General features: G+C 42.8%; 1 protein-coding gene across 7 annotated transcripts; it reads right to left on the reverse strand.

Moving 5' to 3' along the window:
• Nucleotides 1–2,656: 2,656 nt before the first annotated feature.
• Nucleotides 2,657–19,464, reverse strand: TMEM169 (transmembrane protein 169). Of its 7 annotated transcripts, none has more exons than XM_064434924.1 (5): nt 19,410–19,463; nt 18,730–18,831; nt 10,286–10,344; nt 8,024–8,462; nt 2,657–6,543 (listed from the first exon to the last, which is right to left on the reverse strand). In XM_064434924.1, exons 4-5 carry the CDS (start codon nt 8,325–8,327, stop codon nt 5,921–5,923), a joined length of 927 nt encoding a protein of 308 aa, XP_064290994.1. In that variant the 5' UTR covers nt 8,328–8,462; nt 10,286–10,344; nt 18,730–18,831; nt 19,410–19,463; the 3' UTR covers nt 2,657–5,920. The 7 variants fall into 7 exon arrangements, with proteins under 7 accessions (XP_064290994.1, XP_064290995.1, XP_064290997.1 ...); XM_064434925.1 differs by lacking the exon at nt 10,286–10,344 and adding an exon at nt 15,103–15,194; XM_064434927.1 differs by lacking the exon at nt 18,730–18,831.
• Between the last annotated feature and the right edge of the window lie 20 nt (nt 19,465–19,484).

Below are 19,484 nucleotides of genomic sequence, written 5' to 3' on the forward strand. Positions count from 1 at the left end.
TAAAAAGAAAGACTGAATAAAATACATGCTCTCCTTAGGCTGACTACCCCAGGAGCTGTTGGATTCATGCCCAGCACTGACACTATAAAAGCCTTTCAGTTTATTTATGATATTTAGGGTGTTCGGATCACAACTGCAGGTTATTCAGATAATCAGGATAGAATAAATTAAGCTATATTTGTGTTATATCCTAATGAGCCATTTTGCTGGTATTTTGTAGTAGAAATAATTGATTCTCTTATTCTCTTACCTTATCACTGTAGGAGCAGAAAGAATTTGGCATATATATGAAGATAGTCTAAGGCACCTTCAAATATATTTGTCTTAATATACATTACTGCTGGAGGAACTTGTAATAAACCATGCCCTGGGGAACATGTTGCCTGAGAGGTGGGGGGTTTATCCTATTTGCAGGCAGAACATACTATCAAAATCAGTAGTTATCCTTTTTTATCTTGTGTTTGCACCTGGAAGAAATGGCTGGGAAAAGGAACCCTAAGACAAGGAGATCACATCTAAGATTTGTATCTTAATGGACTCCAGGTCAAATTCATCCATGGCATATCTAATCTCAATGGATACAAACCACAATGGATTTTAGCTGCTGTACTCTGGGAATAAGGTTTTATGTTTTAGCACACTAAAAGCAAGGGCATTTTTTTAACACAGGGAAAAATGCATTGTTGGCCTGACTCAGGCATTCTCTGTATTTTAATGCATTCTGACAGACTTCAGCTACCGTGTAATGACATGAGATTAGGAGAACTGGAAGTTAATGGAACTGGGTGACCAGGGGGGGATACATGACAGACCCTCAAGTCTCGTTTCCCTGGACTGCTTGTTTGCATGCAATCACACTTCACCTGTTATGTGGAAGGATGCTTTGGGGATTTTGGAACCCCCTGGTAATTTACTTGGACCTAACACACAACCACAAGCCCTCCCTCATCATGAAGTGTCTGCCTGTTGGAAGAGAAATCATGCTTTAGCAGTTAAGACAAGCAAACACAATGTCTATTCTAATTCACCAAATTAATTGAAAAGTTGTGTTTTCAAGTGGATTAGCCCCTTCTGAATTTGATTCAACCTCTCTTTTTTCTTTTGAGTTCCCTTTTCCATTCAGGGAATAAATGTGCATGGACTAGTCTAGGGATGAAACACATTAATACAACTGCTTCCACATTGCCAAATGCTTGGAAAGAAGCAGGGAGGGCACTGATCCCATAGATAATTCACTGCCTGGGACAAAAAGGGATTGCATAAATGTTGAGCCAAATTGTGTCCATCACAGTGCAGAGCTGTGGTCTGTGCATCCTTATTTTCTCTCTGTAATGCTAGTGTCATTGCATTTTCAAGAACACATTGGAGTGGCTTTTCTTAGCTACTGGTTGCAGCTTCTAAAATGTACCTGTGGGGGGTGGTTATGAGGATCCATTGTGCAACCTCTGCTGATAATCTCAGCAAGGACTTGCAGGATCCTGGTTTTAGGATTCAAAGCACACACTGGAGGGACTAGAAGGGTTAATTTGAGGGACTTACTGTGGATAAGAGCACATTCATGCTATTATTGTTTCAGTGCTCAAAGAAACTGAATGGGGTGAGTAAGTCAGCAGGCAGAATTAGCACCTCCTCTCCCTGCTGAGATGCATGGTGCAGTCACACAGGTGTGCTTTGCCTGATGCAAAGATCTTCAATAGGAGTCTCTCACTGATAACCATTATCTTATAAAATCATTTCCTTGCACCTCAGAAGTGAGAACTGCAAAGGCTAATGAGTTAATTCTCTGGGCCCACCACCTCAATCTCACAGGAAGCTGAGTGTCCTTCATTATGTTCTTCACGGGGTGAAGTGGTGGGAAGTCCCCAACATACATCTGCCACATAAGGAATTCTGTTCCCTTGGCTGTGTTTGCAGCAGGCATCAAAGCAAAAACACTTTCCTGCTATTTCCAGCTGTTGCACTTCCAGTTTAAGGGAATTTCCCACAAGTAGCTTTTTGGCTCAAAGAGCTGTTTTACTGAAGCTGTGCTAGCCCTCAGCTAGGAATTTTGTTTGGGTTCTCTGAATATCCATCTCTCCTTCTTAGAAGAAAGATTTTAAATAAGTGTTTTCCCTGCACCAGCAGGAGGGTAGGGCTGTAATAAGACCATGTGGGAGAGATGCAAAGGTGTCATTTAATATTTAGACACCTTGAAGAACTGTACTGGTGGATTCTCCTTTGACTTATCACAGTCATTCCTGAAGTACCCAGGGTTGTAAGAAATCTTTGGAGCAGAGCTGTAAATAGCAGCTCCAAGTCACAGACACACAAACCATGTCTGAAGAGTTGAAAGTACTCCCTGTTTTAGTATGGAAGTGTGTCCCCCACTATAAATCCTTGTGGCTAAAGCTAAACAGACACCCAATGAGTAAAATTAAATCAAAAGTTTTAATTTGTGAGTTATGAAGTAAAAATAAAGAGCCCAGGCCCCAGAGACATATGACAATTCTGGATAGGCATTGTTGAACAAGGGGTAGAACTTCAACCCATTTCAGACACACTTTAAAGCGGATCTTCAGAAACAAGGAATTCTAATCAATTATCAGCATATAATGACTGTGTCCATCCCACAGCACTGATTTTAACACAAAGTAAAACAGAAGCATGAGAGCAACACTCCTGTAAAGCCACATACATCTTTATTCTCCACCCAGGCCAGCAAGGATGGGAAAAGGGAATGCAATTGAAAACAACAATCAGCAAACAGTATCTTTAATTAAAAAACATCCAGACTAGAGCAGCCAGAAACACACTCAACAATCAGAAAAAACGAATTCCCTGCAGTCTGAGAGTGGCACATAAGCAGAAATTACTTGTTTCTGAAAGCAGGGTAGAACAAGACAAAAACTTGTGCTTTTTGCTATTACAACAATTTATTATTATATATTTTGCAACAGGCAAACTACTACAGAGGATAGTGGGCAAGAGAGAAAGCTATCCAGTTTTTTAGAGAAAAGTCTGAATTAAACTTTTACAAATAGCACCAAAACTAACCCCAAGCACCAGAACTAACCCCAAGCTTAAAATAGCCCCCACCAAAATCAATGACGGAATGCCTTGAATTTAGCAGGAGCCAATGAAAGCTTAGGTAAGTGTAAAGAAGTAGAAAACACATGATGGATTGTCCCAGCAAATCCCCCAAAATGTGACCTCCAAACCCAGAAGCACAGCTGCCACTGCAGAGGGAGGATACTATGATTTCTCTGATGCTCCTTTGTGTCTATGTAGCAGTAAGAGGCACAGATTTGGTTTTGTCTCCACTCCAGAGGACTGTTAGCAATCCTGAAAGCAAATCCTGCAGCTCAGCAGACATTTCACATGGATGTATTCTGTAATGAGCTGGTATTTATCATTCAAGCCCTCTGTAAGCTGAAGGCTCTTTGTGCTCCTGACCCCAGCCTTTCGTCTAGCCTTGAACAGCTGCTGTTTGGCAGTGACAGCTGAATTGGGTTTCTCCTCTGCAGCAATGCACACTTGCCAGCCATCCTTTCCCCAAACCTGTCTGCTGCATGTTGAGGCCAAGATACACAATCCACCCCTTTCATGCCAGCAGTGTCCCTTTAGGCAAAGCGTGAGAACACTTGCCACTGGACCTTCTTTTTCCTTAATGCTTGTTAAGCATCACTTATTCCCATCCTCCAGCCATGTGGGAGCCTGCAGTTTCCATGTGGAGCAGTATTAAGCAGAGTGGCTGCACTGGGTTACTACAGATTGCCAGCACTGGCATGGCTTATCCTCAGCATCTCCATTAATTCAGAGGCATATCAGCTTGCCTGATTGGAACAGGCCTGTGAAAGGCATTCCACTGCTTGACCTCTTTGAATCTCACTAAACCACCTGACGTCTCACAGATTGGGGTCTACTTTTTTTTTTTTTTTGGAAGTTGGTAATTGCTTTGAAAGTCTTCACCAGTAAAAAATGACAGTAGGAAGCAACAAACACAGCCTGGCTCTACCTGTGCCCAGGGAGCACCACTGCTTTCCCAGTTAAGTTTGGGGCCAAGATGCTGCTGATATTTGGCTTGTGCATTATTTACTGTTGAGCCTTCACCAAATGCTAAGAGGCTCCTTTGATCTCCTAGGGTCAAGGATGCAGCAGGAACTGCTTATTTCTCAGTGTCAGGACTAGAGGATCAGATGGACTTGTTTATACATCACCAGTTCCCAGATGCTCTAACCAGGACAGTCAATGTAGTCTTGAGCTCAACCTTAAAATGCAACACAAAGCATTAGTTTCTGTGAAATCCAGCTTCTGAATGCTTCTTTTTACCATCCTAAAACTAGAGCAGTTCCCCCTGACAGGGAGACTGGGGAAGTGAGACACTACAGAGACAGGAGTGACTGTGCAGCTGACAGACTGCACGCCACACTTACCTACCTACACACAAGGAAATGGTGGGCTCCTCTGGCTTGGGCCTCACAGACTTTCCAGCAGCACCAGCTGAACTGGAGCACTGAGAAGATTAACTATGTTTCAGATGTGTTACTCAGTCCCCATTAGAATCTGCTATACCTCTCTTTTATTTTGTTCATCTCCTTCTTAGGCCAAAACCCCAACAGATGATCAAGAATAAAGAAATTTTCTGCTAGTCATTTTTTAGAGACAATTAAAATTTCTCCAGCCTATGGTGGCCACCTCAGCCTGGTCAGGGAGCCCACTGTGATGCCATGAAAAATCCAAAAAGGAGGGAAACCCATTACGAAAATGAGACATGAGGGGAGAAGAATGTATGATCCATTGCTCTTCCATAGAAATAAATAGGAAGAGGGATAAGGTGGGCAAGGTGAAACAGATTTCTAGAGCTCAGGCACAGATATGAACTTCTGGACTCCCCATTCTGAAACGGGAGGTCCAACAGCTCTTCCATAAGAGCAACTTGAAAACCAGAATAACTTGTTTCAGAGCCCTTTGCATCCCAAGTGCCTTCCACTCCACCTCCCTAAATCCAGGTGCTGCAAGTCTACACCTGCATTGCAGTGAGATGTAAATGGATTGCCCCTCCTTAGGGGCAGGCACCTTCTTAGAGCAGGTGTTTCCTCCCTATAATACAGCTGTTTGCACTGCACACTGTGTATGACTCCTGTAGATCATTCCTCCCTATCGGTGCACATATCAAGAGATCCACTGCAGATGTGTTCCAAGCAGCTATCTGAGCACCTGCAGCCACTTGAGGGTTCTTGGTGACAGCCCCATCAGGTTACACACGTTACAAAGCAAGCCCTGCTCTTCCATTGTGCAATGGGGCTGTTTCAGGTCAGTGCAGAACTCACTCACCTTTGTTGGCAGCTATGGTGTCCTCTCCCACTATTCCAGTGGTCTGTGACAGTGGACTCTGACACTGTCTAAGCAGTCAGCCTGCCTAAGTTAGCTGCTCTTGTTGGAAGGACTGGGAAAGGATCCTTTCTAAGAAAATTGCAGGAACATCATACATTTTTCAATTTAGTCTTCACCTCTGAATGGGTTCCTATCTCTTCAAGTTCATCCCCTGAGCAGAGACTTCTTTTCACTGTGTCATAGGTCACTACTATGTCCTATTGCTGAAAAGTAAAGTCTACCTTGACAGAAGTGGACTTTTCATAATATGTCTCTGCTACTCCACAAACAGCCAGAGCCCTGCAGACCTGGATTTCCTTATGATTCCCAGAACCTGTAATTAGCTACAACACATGACAAATCCTTGGAAAGCCATGCACCTCCCCACCCAGAGCATGTGAAGCTAGCATTCTTGCATTCTGTGACATTTAAAGAGGACTCTCAGCCCAACATTTTATTCATTAAGTTTGTGTTTAAATATATATGTATATTTTTAAAAAGAATCAGCGTGTTATTTTCTAGGTGAGAACACTGGTGTATGACCAAAATAGTCATCCAGGACAAAGGCTCAGACTGCTGAGGTCTCAACCCCCTGCGCAGAGCTCTTGCCAGAGAGACTACCTGAGATATTGTCAGAATCAAGCAGCTCGACAATGCTGTATGGAGAACAATCTTCCAAACCCAGCTTGCTGCAGAGCCAGCCACAGAATCCTTTCTCCATATCCCTGACAGCGTGCCACCAGTACCCAAAAGACCATGCTACCTGGGCTACAGCTGAATACAGGCCTAGGGAGAAAGAAACAACCATAATTATAATTGGGTAGGAGATAATCAAAAAGGGACAAAAGGTGATTTTGTGCCAGAAGGTCCTCTCTTCATTGTACACCAAGAAGATGTTGTACCATGTAATGGTTCCATAGTAGAATGAAACCACGAAGGACACTACAAAAATGATGGGGAGGCAGATGATGGTCCAGAGGACGATGTGAGGTCCTCTGTCTAACCCAACATCACATTTCTTCTTTTTGTCAGCTACATCTTCTTTAGGAGGTTCCTTTGACTTAGCCAGTTCCTGCAGTTCTTTATCCGTTAGGGTGACGTGGATGTCCACCATCTGACCCTTCTTCTTTCCCCTGGTGATTGTTCCAGTCAAGGTGACATAGCGGCTGTCTAAAGGCATGTTCCAGACACCTACAACACAGATAAGCTCATCTATATCAGATTTATTTTCTGTACAAAGTATTTTGTGTAAATCTTCAAAGACCCCAAAGACAATTAGGTAGTCCATAAGGAGTTACATGTAAAATCAAATTTAAAAAGATGGAAAACAAGAAGCAATGCAGTACGAAGAAAATTACCACAGAAGAAAATGGAAGAAGAGCTAAAGAGGAAAAAGACAGGAATTCCAGATGATAGAAATCACAAGGAAGTAAACTCCAGTATCTCCACTAGGGACAATAGGTGAAGGGAAAGTGCTGCAAGAGTATAGAAGAGTGAGAGAGAATGAGACAGAGTAACTCAGTTGAAAATGGTATGCCTATTTTCTGTTTACTTCATGGATTTATTGCTGAGCAGCATGGACGCTTGGGATTGATTAGCTAAGTATCACTGAGACTTTTGTTTTGGAATGAGCACATCCACACATGGAATTATACGTGAATAGCTAATATTTCACTTTACATTTGCATTGTATCTCAATCCAAATTAATTTCTGAAGTTTAGAAAAACTTAACAAACTGTCATAAAATTATATTGGCGTTTTAAGAGATCAGTAGAGGCACCAAACGGGACAGCGCTGGTATATGTGTTAAAGTTACAAAGGGACTGTTTTAGCTTTCAAGTGACATTGGCATAGGATGGGCCATGCAGTGGCACTGGCCATAAACTCCTCTTTGGGGCTACAGTATATTTCCTCCTGGTCTTAATTCTGACTAGCTTGGAAGAAGGTCTTCAGAAACTCTTAAAAAGTGGCTGAGCAGCTTGAAGTGCTCCACAAAAGTAGGAAGGCAGCAGGCAAGTAATGATAGGGTCTGGGATCATGGGGGCACATGGTGGACCAGGAACATTTAAGCCCCTCTCAGCCTGCACTGCTGACTCACAAGAGTATTTAGCCACAGGATCTCCCTTCCACACTTCTTCCCTGCAAGGGTACCCAGGACAGATAGCAGTGACTTGAAGATGCCCCATGATGACCTTGCCAAATAATCACCCTTCAAGAGGAAGCCGTGCTAAGTGCATGCAAACAGAAGGCAACAGCAAATCCTAGATAATGAGTTAAATTCCCTACCAAAGGTGGAGCCACTAACTCCATCTGCTTCCATCCTTTCACTTAACAGGCAGTTGTTCAGGCATGGACAGTGGCTTCATCATGGCTTAGAATGACATCATTGGCTTAATGCATGCATAGCACTGCAAGCAGCACATCAACCCCAACCAGCACATACACTTAAAACTGAAACTGTAGCAAAACCCAAACTTTGCAAAGAACTGCAGGTGACATTCCAAATCAGCCTGAAATGCTTTCTGTTTCAGAGCATTTTCATGTATGAACTCAAGCTCTCCTTGCCTGCAGTCTTGGAGAGGGTTGCTCCCACAGTCACTTCCATTTGACCTTAGAGAATTATGGCATCAAAAAAGCTTATGTGAAGTGAGTATTCTCAGGACTACATACCATCTGTCACAGACTGACCCAGGAACTTGGAGCCTTCCTCAGAGCTCTTCTCCCCTCCTTCTTCATCCGCCTGTTCTTCTTCCACCTTATTGTCATTCTCAGACCGATACACTATTATTGACTCAGGCCTGGACTCTTTCTTCTTCTTTTTCCTGCGGTCCATAGTGGCTTCCCCATCAAAGGTGACAGTGGTTGCCACAGCCCTTCTCATTGTGCCACAGCGAGGGCTCTGGCCTCCAGACTTGCTGTCTTTTTGCACAGTCTCCTCCATCCCGCTGCTGCTCTCAGTCACCTCACCTGGCATCTTGTAGCACCTGTTTCCAATCCAACTGCACCGATCCTGCACTTAGAAGTCATTGATTAACAATGGTCCCATGGATGCTTTGTTCTGGTAAGACGTCCCACTGCTGGTATCCAAACTATGCACTCCATTCTCAGCCTAAAACGAGAGAGAAAGCTGAAAATGTGTCTTTGTCTTACCAAGCAGAAAAAATTGGCAGAATTTTCCTCAAAACATTTACTTCCAACTGGTTTAAATGTCATCTGAAGATCTCTATTACTGTCCTGAAGATCAGTTCTCTTACATGGCTACATATTTTGTGGTATCTAATCTATCTTGATTCTTAGGGTCCAGTTTTCACTATAACAAACCAAAACTACTGGAAAGAGTATTAAAATTTATAAGAAGGGGTTAAACAGCCAGCTAACTGGATGAATTTAACATTCCTCTGTAATGCTGGAAACAAACAGAAAACAATAGTTTTGGCCCAATGCATCAGAATAAAGAATTGAAACCATAGATGAAAAAGAAGTTGACCAATTTAAGGGACTGGCCTAGAAGCAACTGCAACAGGAACACTGTGCTTGTCCAGCATTACAACAGCTATATTGGTGCCAGCCTTTCTCATTTTGAGCTTCTAATGATTTACTCCCCTCTGCAAGGATATTACAAAAATTAATCAAATTATGTCAAAATGAGTGCTGTTTCAAACTTTAACAATTTAGCAATATGTAGTGTTGCCATACTTTGAAAACACAGAATATACAGTGGATTTAAAGCAAAATTATTTTTAAGAAGACTCTGCTGGAGAGGGAATTGGGAACCACAGCAAGTTCTTCTGATTGCACAGAGAACACAACACAAGTGTTCACAAATCTTTTTAGCAAAAATAAATTTTTGCTCCTCATTCAAGCAAAGTTAACAGCGATATCAAGTGAAACTGTCATCTATGAGAAGGCTGCCTAAGTAAAAACCACATAATTAAACATGCATCGAGGCAGAAAAATCCTGCTCCATGAATATGGAAAAAGGATTAATGGTTCTCAGATTTCATAACATTTAAGGAAACTGACTGTGCCAAGTATTCATGAAGCATTTAGGTACAAATCTGAATACAATGAATAGCATTTTAACAACCCTGAAGAGCTCTGTTGAACATTTACATGAACATTATATTTAAAAGAATGCAACTGACCAATAATTAAGCTTCTACCTAGTAACTGAGTCTTTCCTTTAACAGGAAACTAAGAAACACAAGTATCATAGTTTATAGCCTACATAATGCTGGGGAAATTGTTTAACTTGAATGGATGACAGAAAAAAGTTAAACATTTTTAAATTTGGCAGTATGGTCCTGGTCTTCCCACAGATCTAAGATTTTGCTGGTCTGTTTTGAAATTTTGTGCAGAACTTTAGATCAACTATTTATGTCTGGTACACTCACACTTAAACACACCACACCCACACAAAACTTCTAATTGCAGCACTTTAACACCTAAGATTCTGCCCATTTGGCTCTATGGAGATTAAAAGAATTCAACAATTCAGATTTTTTTATGCATTAGAGAAAATAAATCTTCCCTGGTGATCAGAAGACACATAAAATGGACTTAAAAACCCCTCAAGATTCAGTATACTGCAGAAGCCAGGCTACTTCTAAATTACTGGGCAGACAATATTTTTAGTTCTGAAGCATGGCTGGAAAGAATCTGTTTAGATTGCCATCACACCTGCCATAATATATATATGTCTAAATTAACAGATACGCTGGAAGACAGAAATTCGTGTAAGCTTTCGTTTGTTGGGGTTTTTTTTTTCTTTTTGTTTTAATGCCTTTAGGGGTAAATGGTATTAATTTATGCAATGGAATAAACTCACCCTTTGTAGTAAATTAATTCAGGAAGTACAATAGACTCTAACAGTTTTCTCTGAAAATCAGCTGTAAAACTTCATGTTTTGCATTTATAAGACTTTGAAATTACCTGATTGAGCCTAATGAGACAACAGTGAGATTCTGCTTCCAAAAGTGAGGAAAACAGGCCTGGAAACAGAAACCAAAAACATCACTTTTGGAATAATCTACTAAAAGTCTGCAGACACAGAAGTTGATTAGATTCCCAAAGTTCCTGGCTGTAGTTCCATGTTCAGTCCCTACTGACTTGAGAAGGGGATGACTTACAAGTAACATTTAAAAGTAACACAAATCTACAGGCAAATATTTGTAGTTGGGCACTTTTTTTTCTTAAAGTTGATCCAGCTGTGGCCTTGCTTAAACTCACAGTGGATGATAAGCTAATGTCAGCTCTCAGTGTGATGCCAAAGCCCAAAGGACTATGTCTGCCTTGTCTGTGAAGGGAGCAAGGTGACATCCTTTCTGAATCTCTCATAGACAGGCACTGGCAATCTGTGCTCTGTTCTTGTGCTCATCACGCAGGCAGAGCACTGATTAATGACCAGAAGATGCCCATGATCCCCCAGTTATTTTGCTATGTCTGACGTTCCCAGCCCACTACAGCAGCCACCGCCTCTGTGAGTTACCAGCAGGACTAGAAACACCTCCACAGCAGGGAATCTGAGAGTGGCAGCTCAATTTCTCCTCCTGCTGATAAAAGGAGAGGGAATGGGCAATGGGGGACAAGCCCCTAAGAAGCAGCGTTGCTGTGGCTGAGGCAAAGCCCTTGGGAAAAGGAAGTGAAGGAGCCCAGATTATTCTGTTTAAGGCACAAGAAGGTAAAATCTGATGTCAGTCTGTCTACCTCAAAACCAAAAGCATGTAGGAGATCCTTATGACCCAGCAGAGGAGGATGCAGCAAGATAAAAAGCTGAAAGATGATAAAAAGCTGAAAGATGTAAATACAGGGCAGATGTTAGGTAGGTGTTTTAACAAAGTGGGTAGGTGTCCCTTGGTATATCACTGGGTGATAAACTGTCATGGGAAACTTCCAAATCTGGACTGGCTGTCTTGGCAGAATTTTTGGTCACCTTGAAGACAGAAAGAAGACAGAAAGTCCTCTGGTTTGCATTAAGGAGCAGTCAGATTGAAGATCACAAAGAACCCTCCTGATCTTATGCCTGTTCTCACAGTACATGTTTCTTTTTCTCTCATTGGTTTTCCACTGAAGCAGCTAGAATATCCCCTGCCAGCTGGTCCAGAACTTCTGAACAGCACTTCAAAATACCACCATCAGCCCTACATCCCACAGGAGTGCTGCTGAGTTAAGCAGGTTCAAACCTCAGTCCCATTTTTCCTGGAAATATTTTCTCTGTAGCTGCAAACAAGAAATGGGCTCTTGCAGAATCACAGTAGTGTACAAAGAGCTTCATTTTCCTCTCTTCCTTTTCTTTACCACTTCTAAGAATAAGGCTGGCCCTCAGCACTACACAGCTGTCCACAGCACCAGTTTCTTCAGCCACACACCAAAACCTTCACCCTTTAAAAGCCTTGCTATGGAGCTGAAACATTAACAGTTGCTGTGTATCCCATACTAGTGATGGCCCAGCGTGGGTGCACAGGGGCAGACAGGAATCTAATAACTGTCCATGGGAAGGAAGGAAAAGAAATGGTCATATTTCAGAGATAGCAAGGAGCCGTTTATTAGCCAAACAATTTGTTATTAATCTCCATATGAAAACAGATGGAGAACCCTGGGGAGGCTGCTCTCTAAAAACACTTTGTAGAGTAATTTTTAGAAGCACAGTCTTCTGTTACTATGCAGGAAAGCTACGGCTGCTTATGTTTCCTGTGACAGTAATAGTCTTTGACACACAAAACAGGAGCCTAAAAGCTTGGCCTTGCACCATTTAGGTCAAAGGAAGCTTCTTCCATTGGTTTTCAGGGTTTGATCCTGCTGCTAACAGAAGAGAAATTATCTGGTTTGAATGCAGATGGGGAGGAAGAGCCTTCCTGCAAGCTAATAAAATCCTTGATCTTAAATCCCAGCTACAGCACAAGTAACCTTTTTATGACTGCTCAGAGTAGACATGAGAGGAAAAAATGTAGACGGTAAGCAGCAAGGAGCATAAATTTTTATTTTTATAGTCACATAAAATGTACAACACATAAGAAGAACTGGCACGGCGTCTTCACTCACATCATGCAGGAGTTGTCTGCAGAAACAAAAAAACAACCTGTGCTTTAGAAGCACTGTGATTTATGCAGGATGGGGAAGAGATGAAGGGAAATGTACTCCAGAGACACACCTTGAGAAAGCTTCCCAGCCACAGATCTTCCTTTGCTTGCTGCTTTTATTCCATAACCTCTGCATCCCCCATCCCATCTCCACTCAACCCCTGCCTCTGATTTTGTGCACGTGCATGTGTGTGGTTTTGAGCATGCATGTTACCCAAAGGATCTTTTCCAATCCCTAGTATTTTTAAAGGTGTTATCTGCTATAATTGCAGGGGCAAACTGTACACATGAAAAATAGGTGGTATTAGATGCATCCAGCTGCTCAGGACAGATCTGTCTGCCATCAACCAATTGTGTTACGATGAAATGCATTTGTCTAATGCAGAACGTGCAGCCCCCAGGACCTAGAAAAACATGTGACAAGACATATATAAGAAAGCAAATCTAATTCACTCATGATGTAGGAAAAGGGCCAAATGGTAGGGCTCTCTCCACAGCTTTGGATCTGTTTTAAATACCTAAATGACTCCACATTATCTTTCACATATGCATCCTCACCTGCTAAAACAGAGAATGTCTGTTTCCTCTTTATTTCATGGTGAAATAGATCAAACTACATTGCACAACTGAAACTAGCAAATACTCAAGGCTGTGATGAATGACATATCAGACACTGAGGCAAGAACAGCTCCTCCCTATCAGTACCAGGTCTGTGCAGCTTGTGGTGAGCTTGACAGGGGGATTTATCTCACTGAAAAGAATAAAATGTTATTTTTAGCCATACAGATTCTTCACCAAGCAGCTTCTTCTACAGGAAGGAATGTCTAAGGAAGGAGGGAAAAACTTCCCCTCCTGGCAGTGGCTGATTTCAGACTGCATTAAGTGTCTGTATAACAACAGCAAGAAACACAAAGGAAAACATCTACCTCTGCCACCCCAGCATGATAAAAGAAAGCAAACACCAAATTTCAATGTTCACACCCTCTTTCCCTCCCTGCTTAATCCACAGGCTTCCAAGAGAAACAAGTAAAATGACCATGCTCTGGGATGCTTCCAAGCAGGAGCAGACTTTAAGCTGGACTGCCACAAGCAGAGGACAGCACTGAGAACCTGAGCAGAAGGGATAACACAGTAAGATGACCCAAGTCACCAAAAATTTACAGGTGTTTGCTAGTGGACCCCCGTGCTCCATGCTTTCCCCTCAGGAGCAGAGCGTGCTGAAAACTGAAGCTAAAAGCAAAGGGAGGTGTGGGCAAGCAACATGATTTCTGTGGGCAAGCACTGAGAGACCCAAGTTTGCCCAGTCCCTCCAGTTTATCACAGGCACACAGCTCTTGCCTGTTGGCAGGTGCCATTAGGGCCAGCCCTGCACCACACCGCGAGCCAAACCTGCTGTGGCCAGCTCAGCTGCTGACTATCACTGGAGCTGCAGCAAGACTGGACTTGCTTGGGTGGGGATTAAGGGCTTCCTGGCTCCCAGGGCCATGCTGGGTCCCTCAGGACTTTTGCTCTCCCTTCCATTCTTCCACAATACACCAAACACTCAGTGACAGCATTCTACAGATACAGACAAAACACCCCAAAAAAAGTAGTGGAAAAATACATTCCATAGTATCACTATTGTTTCTGAATGACATTTTCCAAGGATTTTTTTAAAAGTCAAGGACATTTTGCAGAGTATCTGTTTTATGAATCAGTTCTTTTTATTTTCCTTTGCTGTTCCATAACTTTTCCAAATGTCACAGAACAGTAACTGCTGTGCAGATCACTTATTACTGAAGGCTGGAAGACAGCATACAAAATAGCTAAGCAGTTTTATTTTATATTAAATAAAATGCCTAATCAATTTTCTTGCATACCAACTTTTAAAAAATCCCCCAACTATACTAGTTTACCTTTTTTGGAGCAAAAACCTGAAATGCTGTCTTGCCCTCGTCTTCCCACTTATTTGAACAGACTGCTAGAAGAAAGAAAAATTTAGATAAAAGACACAAAGCTGCCCACTGCCTCCACATGGATGATAACTGTTTCTTTATGTTTATTATACTATGTTAAAAATGTCAAGGAATGGCATGAGCACATTAGACTTTAAAGAGAACCAAGGTTTTAAAAGGAGCCTGATTTGGAAATAGAAGGTTTGAAATCTTCAAAGCAAACCAAGCATTTAGATATGAGTCTTGAATAAAGTCAACCCAAGTCTCTAAATTTTGTAAGAAATTTCAACTGTAGAGGCATGCTTTCTGTTGTTCTGCTCTACCCCTCACTTCTGGATTTGCCAAAACAAGCCATCCTGCATCTTGAAGGAGAAGGTGCTCATTGCAATCCCTACCCCATGTGCCAAGGTCACTGCTGGATTACACTGTACCACAGGAATATCTGAACAAAGTCAATCCCACCAACTTTAGTCAAACACCCTGCCTCCACAGCAGTGCCTTTAGGCTGGGATCAAGTGTAGCATCTATTTTTATTGGTATAAGACCCAACTTGTCCTTCAGTGGGTTTGGAAGATGCTCTAGGAACTGTTGCTGCATACACAAACCAGAGTGCAGAGAAAACACCTACACAGCACATACACACACACACGGAAGTAAGAATCACTGGGAGTGGCTCCAAAGCCATGAAACACCAGTGGTGAAGCACCTGTGCTAACACAGGACTTCTGCTACAGACCTGACTGCAGGGGATGCCAGTGAAGGGCTCCAAGTCCTCCATCACACAGTGCTCTCAAGAGAAGGTTTCAATGCATGCTGGACTCTTCTGACCTTTACAATAACTAGAAGCAGGGACCCTGGTTAACACCTCAGGCTTTTTTTCCTTCCTTCCTACTCAGAAGATCCCTGATCATCTCAGTCTCAGTCCCCTTTCCTGCCCTGCTCTGTGCTGGCAAGATCAAGCACCCCAGTCAGCGCTTTTCTCTGACAAAATGAGGAGAAACCACACATTGAAATACCTGCAATTAGAGAGGAAGCAGTTGCAACCATACAGCCTAATGGAAAATACAGTCAATTCTAAATCCAGTCTGGAAAGCATTATCTGAAAATACCAACGACAAGCTACACACATCCTGTGGTTCTTCTTTAGGTAAGATATTTGGGGGCTTCAAATCAGAGCTTTCTCTGAGTAACACCTGGCTGCAGCCCAGGAGTTGCTGGAAAGCACAACTACACAGAGTGAACTAGAATATTCCCTTGGGAGTGATTCAGGACTGTTTAATGCATTGCACAATAAACACAATCTAGGATATTTAGACAGTATCTCCAGCAGCAGGAATTACTTGGCTCAGGGGAGTTGTGATTGGATACAAGTGCAGATAGAGACCTGTGATGCCAGGATATTAAAAATGTAGCACTTTGAATTGCAAACAAGTGAATGCTTCAGTATCATTAGTATGGTATTAGCAGGGTATGTAATTGTTTAGAAAATCTTCCTATGAACCTGTTTCAACTGTTTGATGCTGATATTCTATATCTTGCACCACTGCAAACTCTGCTTTGAGTGGGATGTCTGTCTTGGTATCTCCTTTTTTTTCTTTTCCTTTTTTTTTTTTTTAATCACTGGAGTGAAATTGCTAGGGATAATGATAAAAGATTGTAAAATCCTGATTATCTTCTAATTAGACTGAAATCCCCCAAGACATAGCTGAGAGTAAAGTGCCTTTCCAGAGAGGAAGTCCCTAAAAAGATGAATTGACCAGAGAGCCTGAACATCAGCTGGGCCTGACCAGGAGGCTGTTCTGATATGGAAACCAGAAGCCACAAAACAGAAAGGCTCTCACTTGCTGTTGAGAGATGATGAAAGGAAAAGCAGCCTCAGGAGAGAATGTACAGACAGGAGGAGAAAGTAGCAGGGATTTCCAAAGAGGCCTATTGCACAATCCCCTGGAAAGGTCTAGAGAGAGGTAAGGACACAACTCATGCCAGCTTTCATTTGCTTGTGGCTCAATCCAGGCATTTCTTGTAATGGAAGAGAAGAAATTATTGTTGTTACACTTTGCGTGGTTTTTGCTGTCCCAGGAGAAGAAAAATATGAGCCTGGAACAATAAGAGTGGGGTCTGGGAAAGCAGAGGCTACTGGAGTGCAACCCTGCATTTTTCTGAAGGCTAACTAGCAGAAATCCTCTATGAAAAGCTGTCTCTAACCCTAAAATTTTATTTCTTGCACTAAGGTGCTTTTCATTAAATCTCCTCTGCCCTCACCTCCTTGTGAGACTGCTGACCCCAAGCATACCTCTCACAGGGTTTGAATCCTACAGAGGTTTCCCTCCCGTTTGGAGCCACCTCTTCTCTCTCATCAGGTTGGTACTTAACTACTCTTGAGACCTTTCCTCATGCCAACACGGATTTTGAGCTATAGGAGGGCACAGACACCCTGAAGGACAGCATGCCAGAACGAATTCTCAAGGCAGTACATATCAGTGCCAGGATTTTTAAAGCATGGCAGCATACTGGACTGGCAGGTGCAATCTGAGCCATAGGCTGGCAAAGCACAGCTTTGGACAAAAGCAGCCTTTTCTGAAAATGCAGAGTTTCCTATTCATCTCAATAAATTGAACTACTTCATTCAAAGCCAAGACACAATCTGGGAGCTAGGAAATCTAAAAAAACAGGAAATCTAGTTTTTTCTCTTCAATATGTAAATAAAAAAGAGGATGTTCAAGAATGACATATGCTAATCCTACAACTCCAAATGAGCTGACAACTGGAAAAAAATACTGAATTCTTTTTTTTGTCATTTTGACTTTTGAATGGTTGATGTTTTAAGTGATAGTTATACCAAGGCAAAAAAAAGTCAGATGGTTAACTTCAGAAAACAAAAATTAAGACTCAAAAGCTTTAAATGAAGATTTATTTTCTTCCAAATTCAAGCTGACATATACTGAAAAAAAAAAAGCTGTCTAATCAGACACTATTTTCTAACACATAAAAATTCAGAATCTTAACATTAAGTTTATAGAGTAACATCAATATGCAAAAGCCTTATGCTTACTGAATTTACCATTGTCTGTGTGGAGTGACAGACAGACATATTTTAATACTTTCAATAAAAGAAAAGTAACATTCCTTTGTGATTTAAAAAGTACAAGCATATGAGAAGATTAAAATTTATTTTAGTTAATAAGATTTTCTTCTTTTCAGATTAAATAATTTTGAATTTGAACTACTGGGGTCAAAGAAATTCATACAAAGGTACAGTTTGAGTCCTTGGCTCAAAAGGCAACACACACAACAGTGAACAGAAGCCACTGCTTTGCTGAAAATGTCTGTGAGCATTGGTTATCCCAGCTCTATTTTTTGTGAATACATTTTGTACCAGAAGGGGCTACCCTCCACTGAATGCCAAGGAATGGATGTCTCCTTTTCCCTCCTCCTTCCTCTCCAGTCTTGATGCCTTTTTCCTCCCACCCATCACTCACAGAACCCCAACTCATGTGTAATAAGCCCCATATTTATGGCATTTCCGTGGCTCCTGGGAAATTGCAGGAACCAAGCAATATATCCTGATAGGGAAGAAAAATTCTTTGATAGTGCTCTCTAGGAAGAACACTAAAGTCAGGGAGGTCACATGAGCAGAAAGGCCCACTGGATTTTCCTTGAAGCCATGCAGCTCAGTTGGGATGGCAGGCAGGCTGGAATATGAAGATCTAATTCACTAGCACAGATGAGTGCTTCTCCCTGGGATTAATTAATGATTGCTCTGATACGGCCTGCCTAAGATATGTAGGGCAGCCAGAGACAGTTAATGGGAATCTGTGAAGTCTCAGATTGTGAAAGATAATTAAAAGGAGGGGGAAAAAAATTTTGCAGTGTCACTCACAGTGCTTCACGTTTTGCTCCCATAAAGTGGAATGCTTTCAACACTGATGGGTTCTGCAAACACTGACCCACCTGAAAATGGCATTTTTGTCTAACAGTTCCTTATTGCCCTAAGCCACCATGCAGAAATGCACCCCTGTCTTGTCAACCTTTCATTTCAGGTGAATGAATCTGGATACCCAGTTAACTCCTCCATGCCCCCCCTCCCACACTCTTAAAAGGAGGGTATGCAGCTTCCGTCGAAACACACTGAACTACAGGATATACACATTATACTAAAATTGTCCCTGATTTAAAGTATTAAACCTTAAAATGTGCTTTTGGAAAAGTAAATAAATTTGTTTCACAAATGAGAATCCCAAAAGAGACTCAATGATTCTCCCACTTTACTTACGTGTCTTTAAAAAAACCCCCAAACTTCACTCTTTTCTCACATTAGCCAACTCTCCAAAGGCAAAAATAACACGACAAAATTGAGACATACTTTCAAACATCTCTTCTATTGCAGAGGACAGAGGAGATGCCTGGAAAGACACTGAACATGCACACACATGCTGCTGGGCACATCGGCGCCGGTTAAAATCACCTGCAACGGACAAGGATGCTCTGTCACTTCGCTGTGGGATAGAAAAGAAAATCATGCTGCCTGTCCTCTGAATCAGCAGAGCACTTAATACTCAGCTTAGTTAGGGCCATTTTAAGGGGGCCGGGAGAGGGGGGACGGACATCACGACCACAAAGGCATTTGAGCCCAAAACGACTCTACTGGGGATATGGTACACGCTGTCACCTGTCTTCACGGCCTCTTCCCTACAAAGTCCAAGCCCGGAGAGAGGACTGTCCGCGGCAGGAGCACGCCAGCACCTTCTTCTGTCCGCGGCAGCCGCCGGCTGCTCCCGGTGCGGCTCGGCTCCCGCTGCTCCTCGGGGCGCCTGCCCGCGTCCGCGGGGAAGGTGACCCGAAGCGGAACAGAAAACCAAGGCGACCCGTCCTGGCAAGCGGGCGAGCCCGCGGCTGCGGGCGGGTGGGCGCTCACCGCGGGGCTGCAGCGGCGACCCCGCGGCGCCACGCCAGGCTCCGACACCTCCCGGCGCTGAGCGGTGCCTGCCCCGCGGGGCGGGAACCGAGCCATACCGACAGCGGATAGCCGCCCCCCTGCCTTACCTACCGCCGCGGTGCCACGCCGTGCCGCGCCACAGGACCCGGGCGCCGGCGCCGAGCCCCGGGCGGGCGGGGCCG

This window comes from Passer domesticus, chromosome 10 (assembly GCF_036417665.1).
Source record: "Passer domesticus isolate bPasDom1 chromosome 10, bPasDom1.hap1, whole genome shotgun sequence".
Classification (NCBI taxonomy): domain Eukaryota; kingdom Metazoa; phylum Chordata; class Aves; order Passeriformes; family Passeridae; genus Passer; species Passer domesticus.

Bases quoted from the DNA above. Each gene is read 5' to 3' on its own strand.
- TMEM169 (XM_064434923.1), bottom strand. From the start codon at position 8,327: ATGCCAGGTGAGGTGACTGAGAGCAGCAGCGGGATGGAGGAGACTGTG. The intron at 6,544-8,023 runs GTATGTAGTCCT...TCTGTGTTGTAG, and splicing joins GGGTCAGTCTGTGACAGATG to GTGTCTGGAACATGCCTTTA.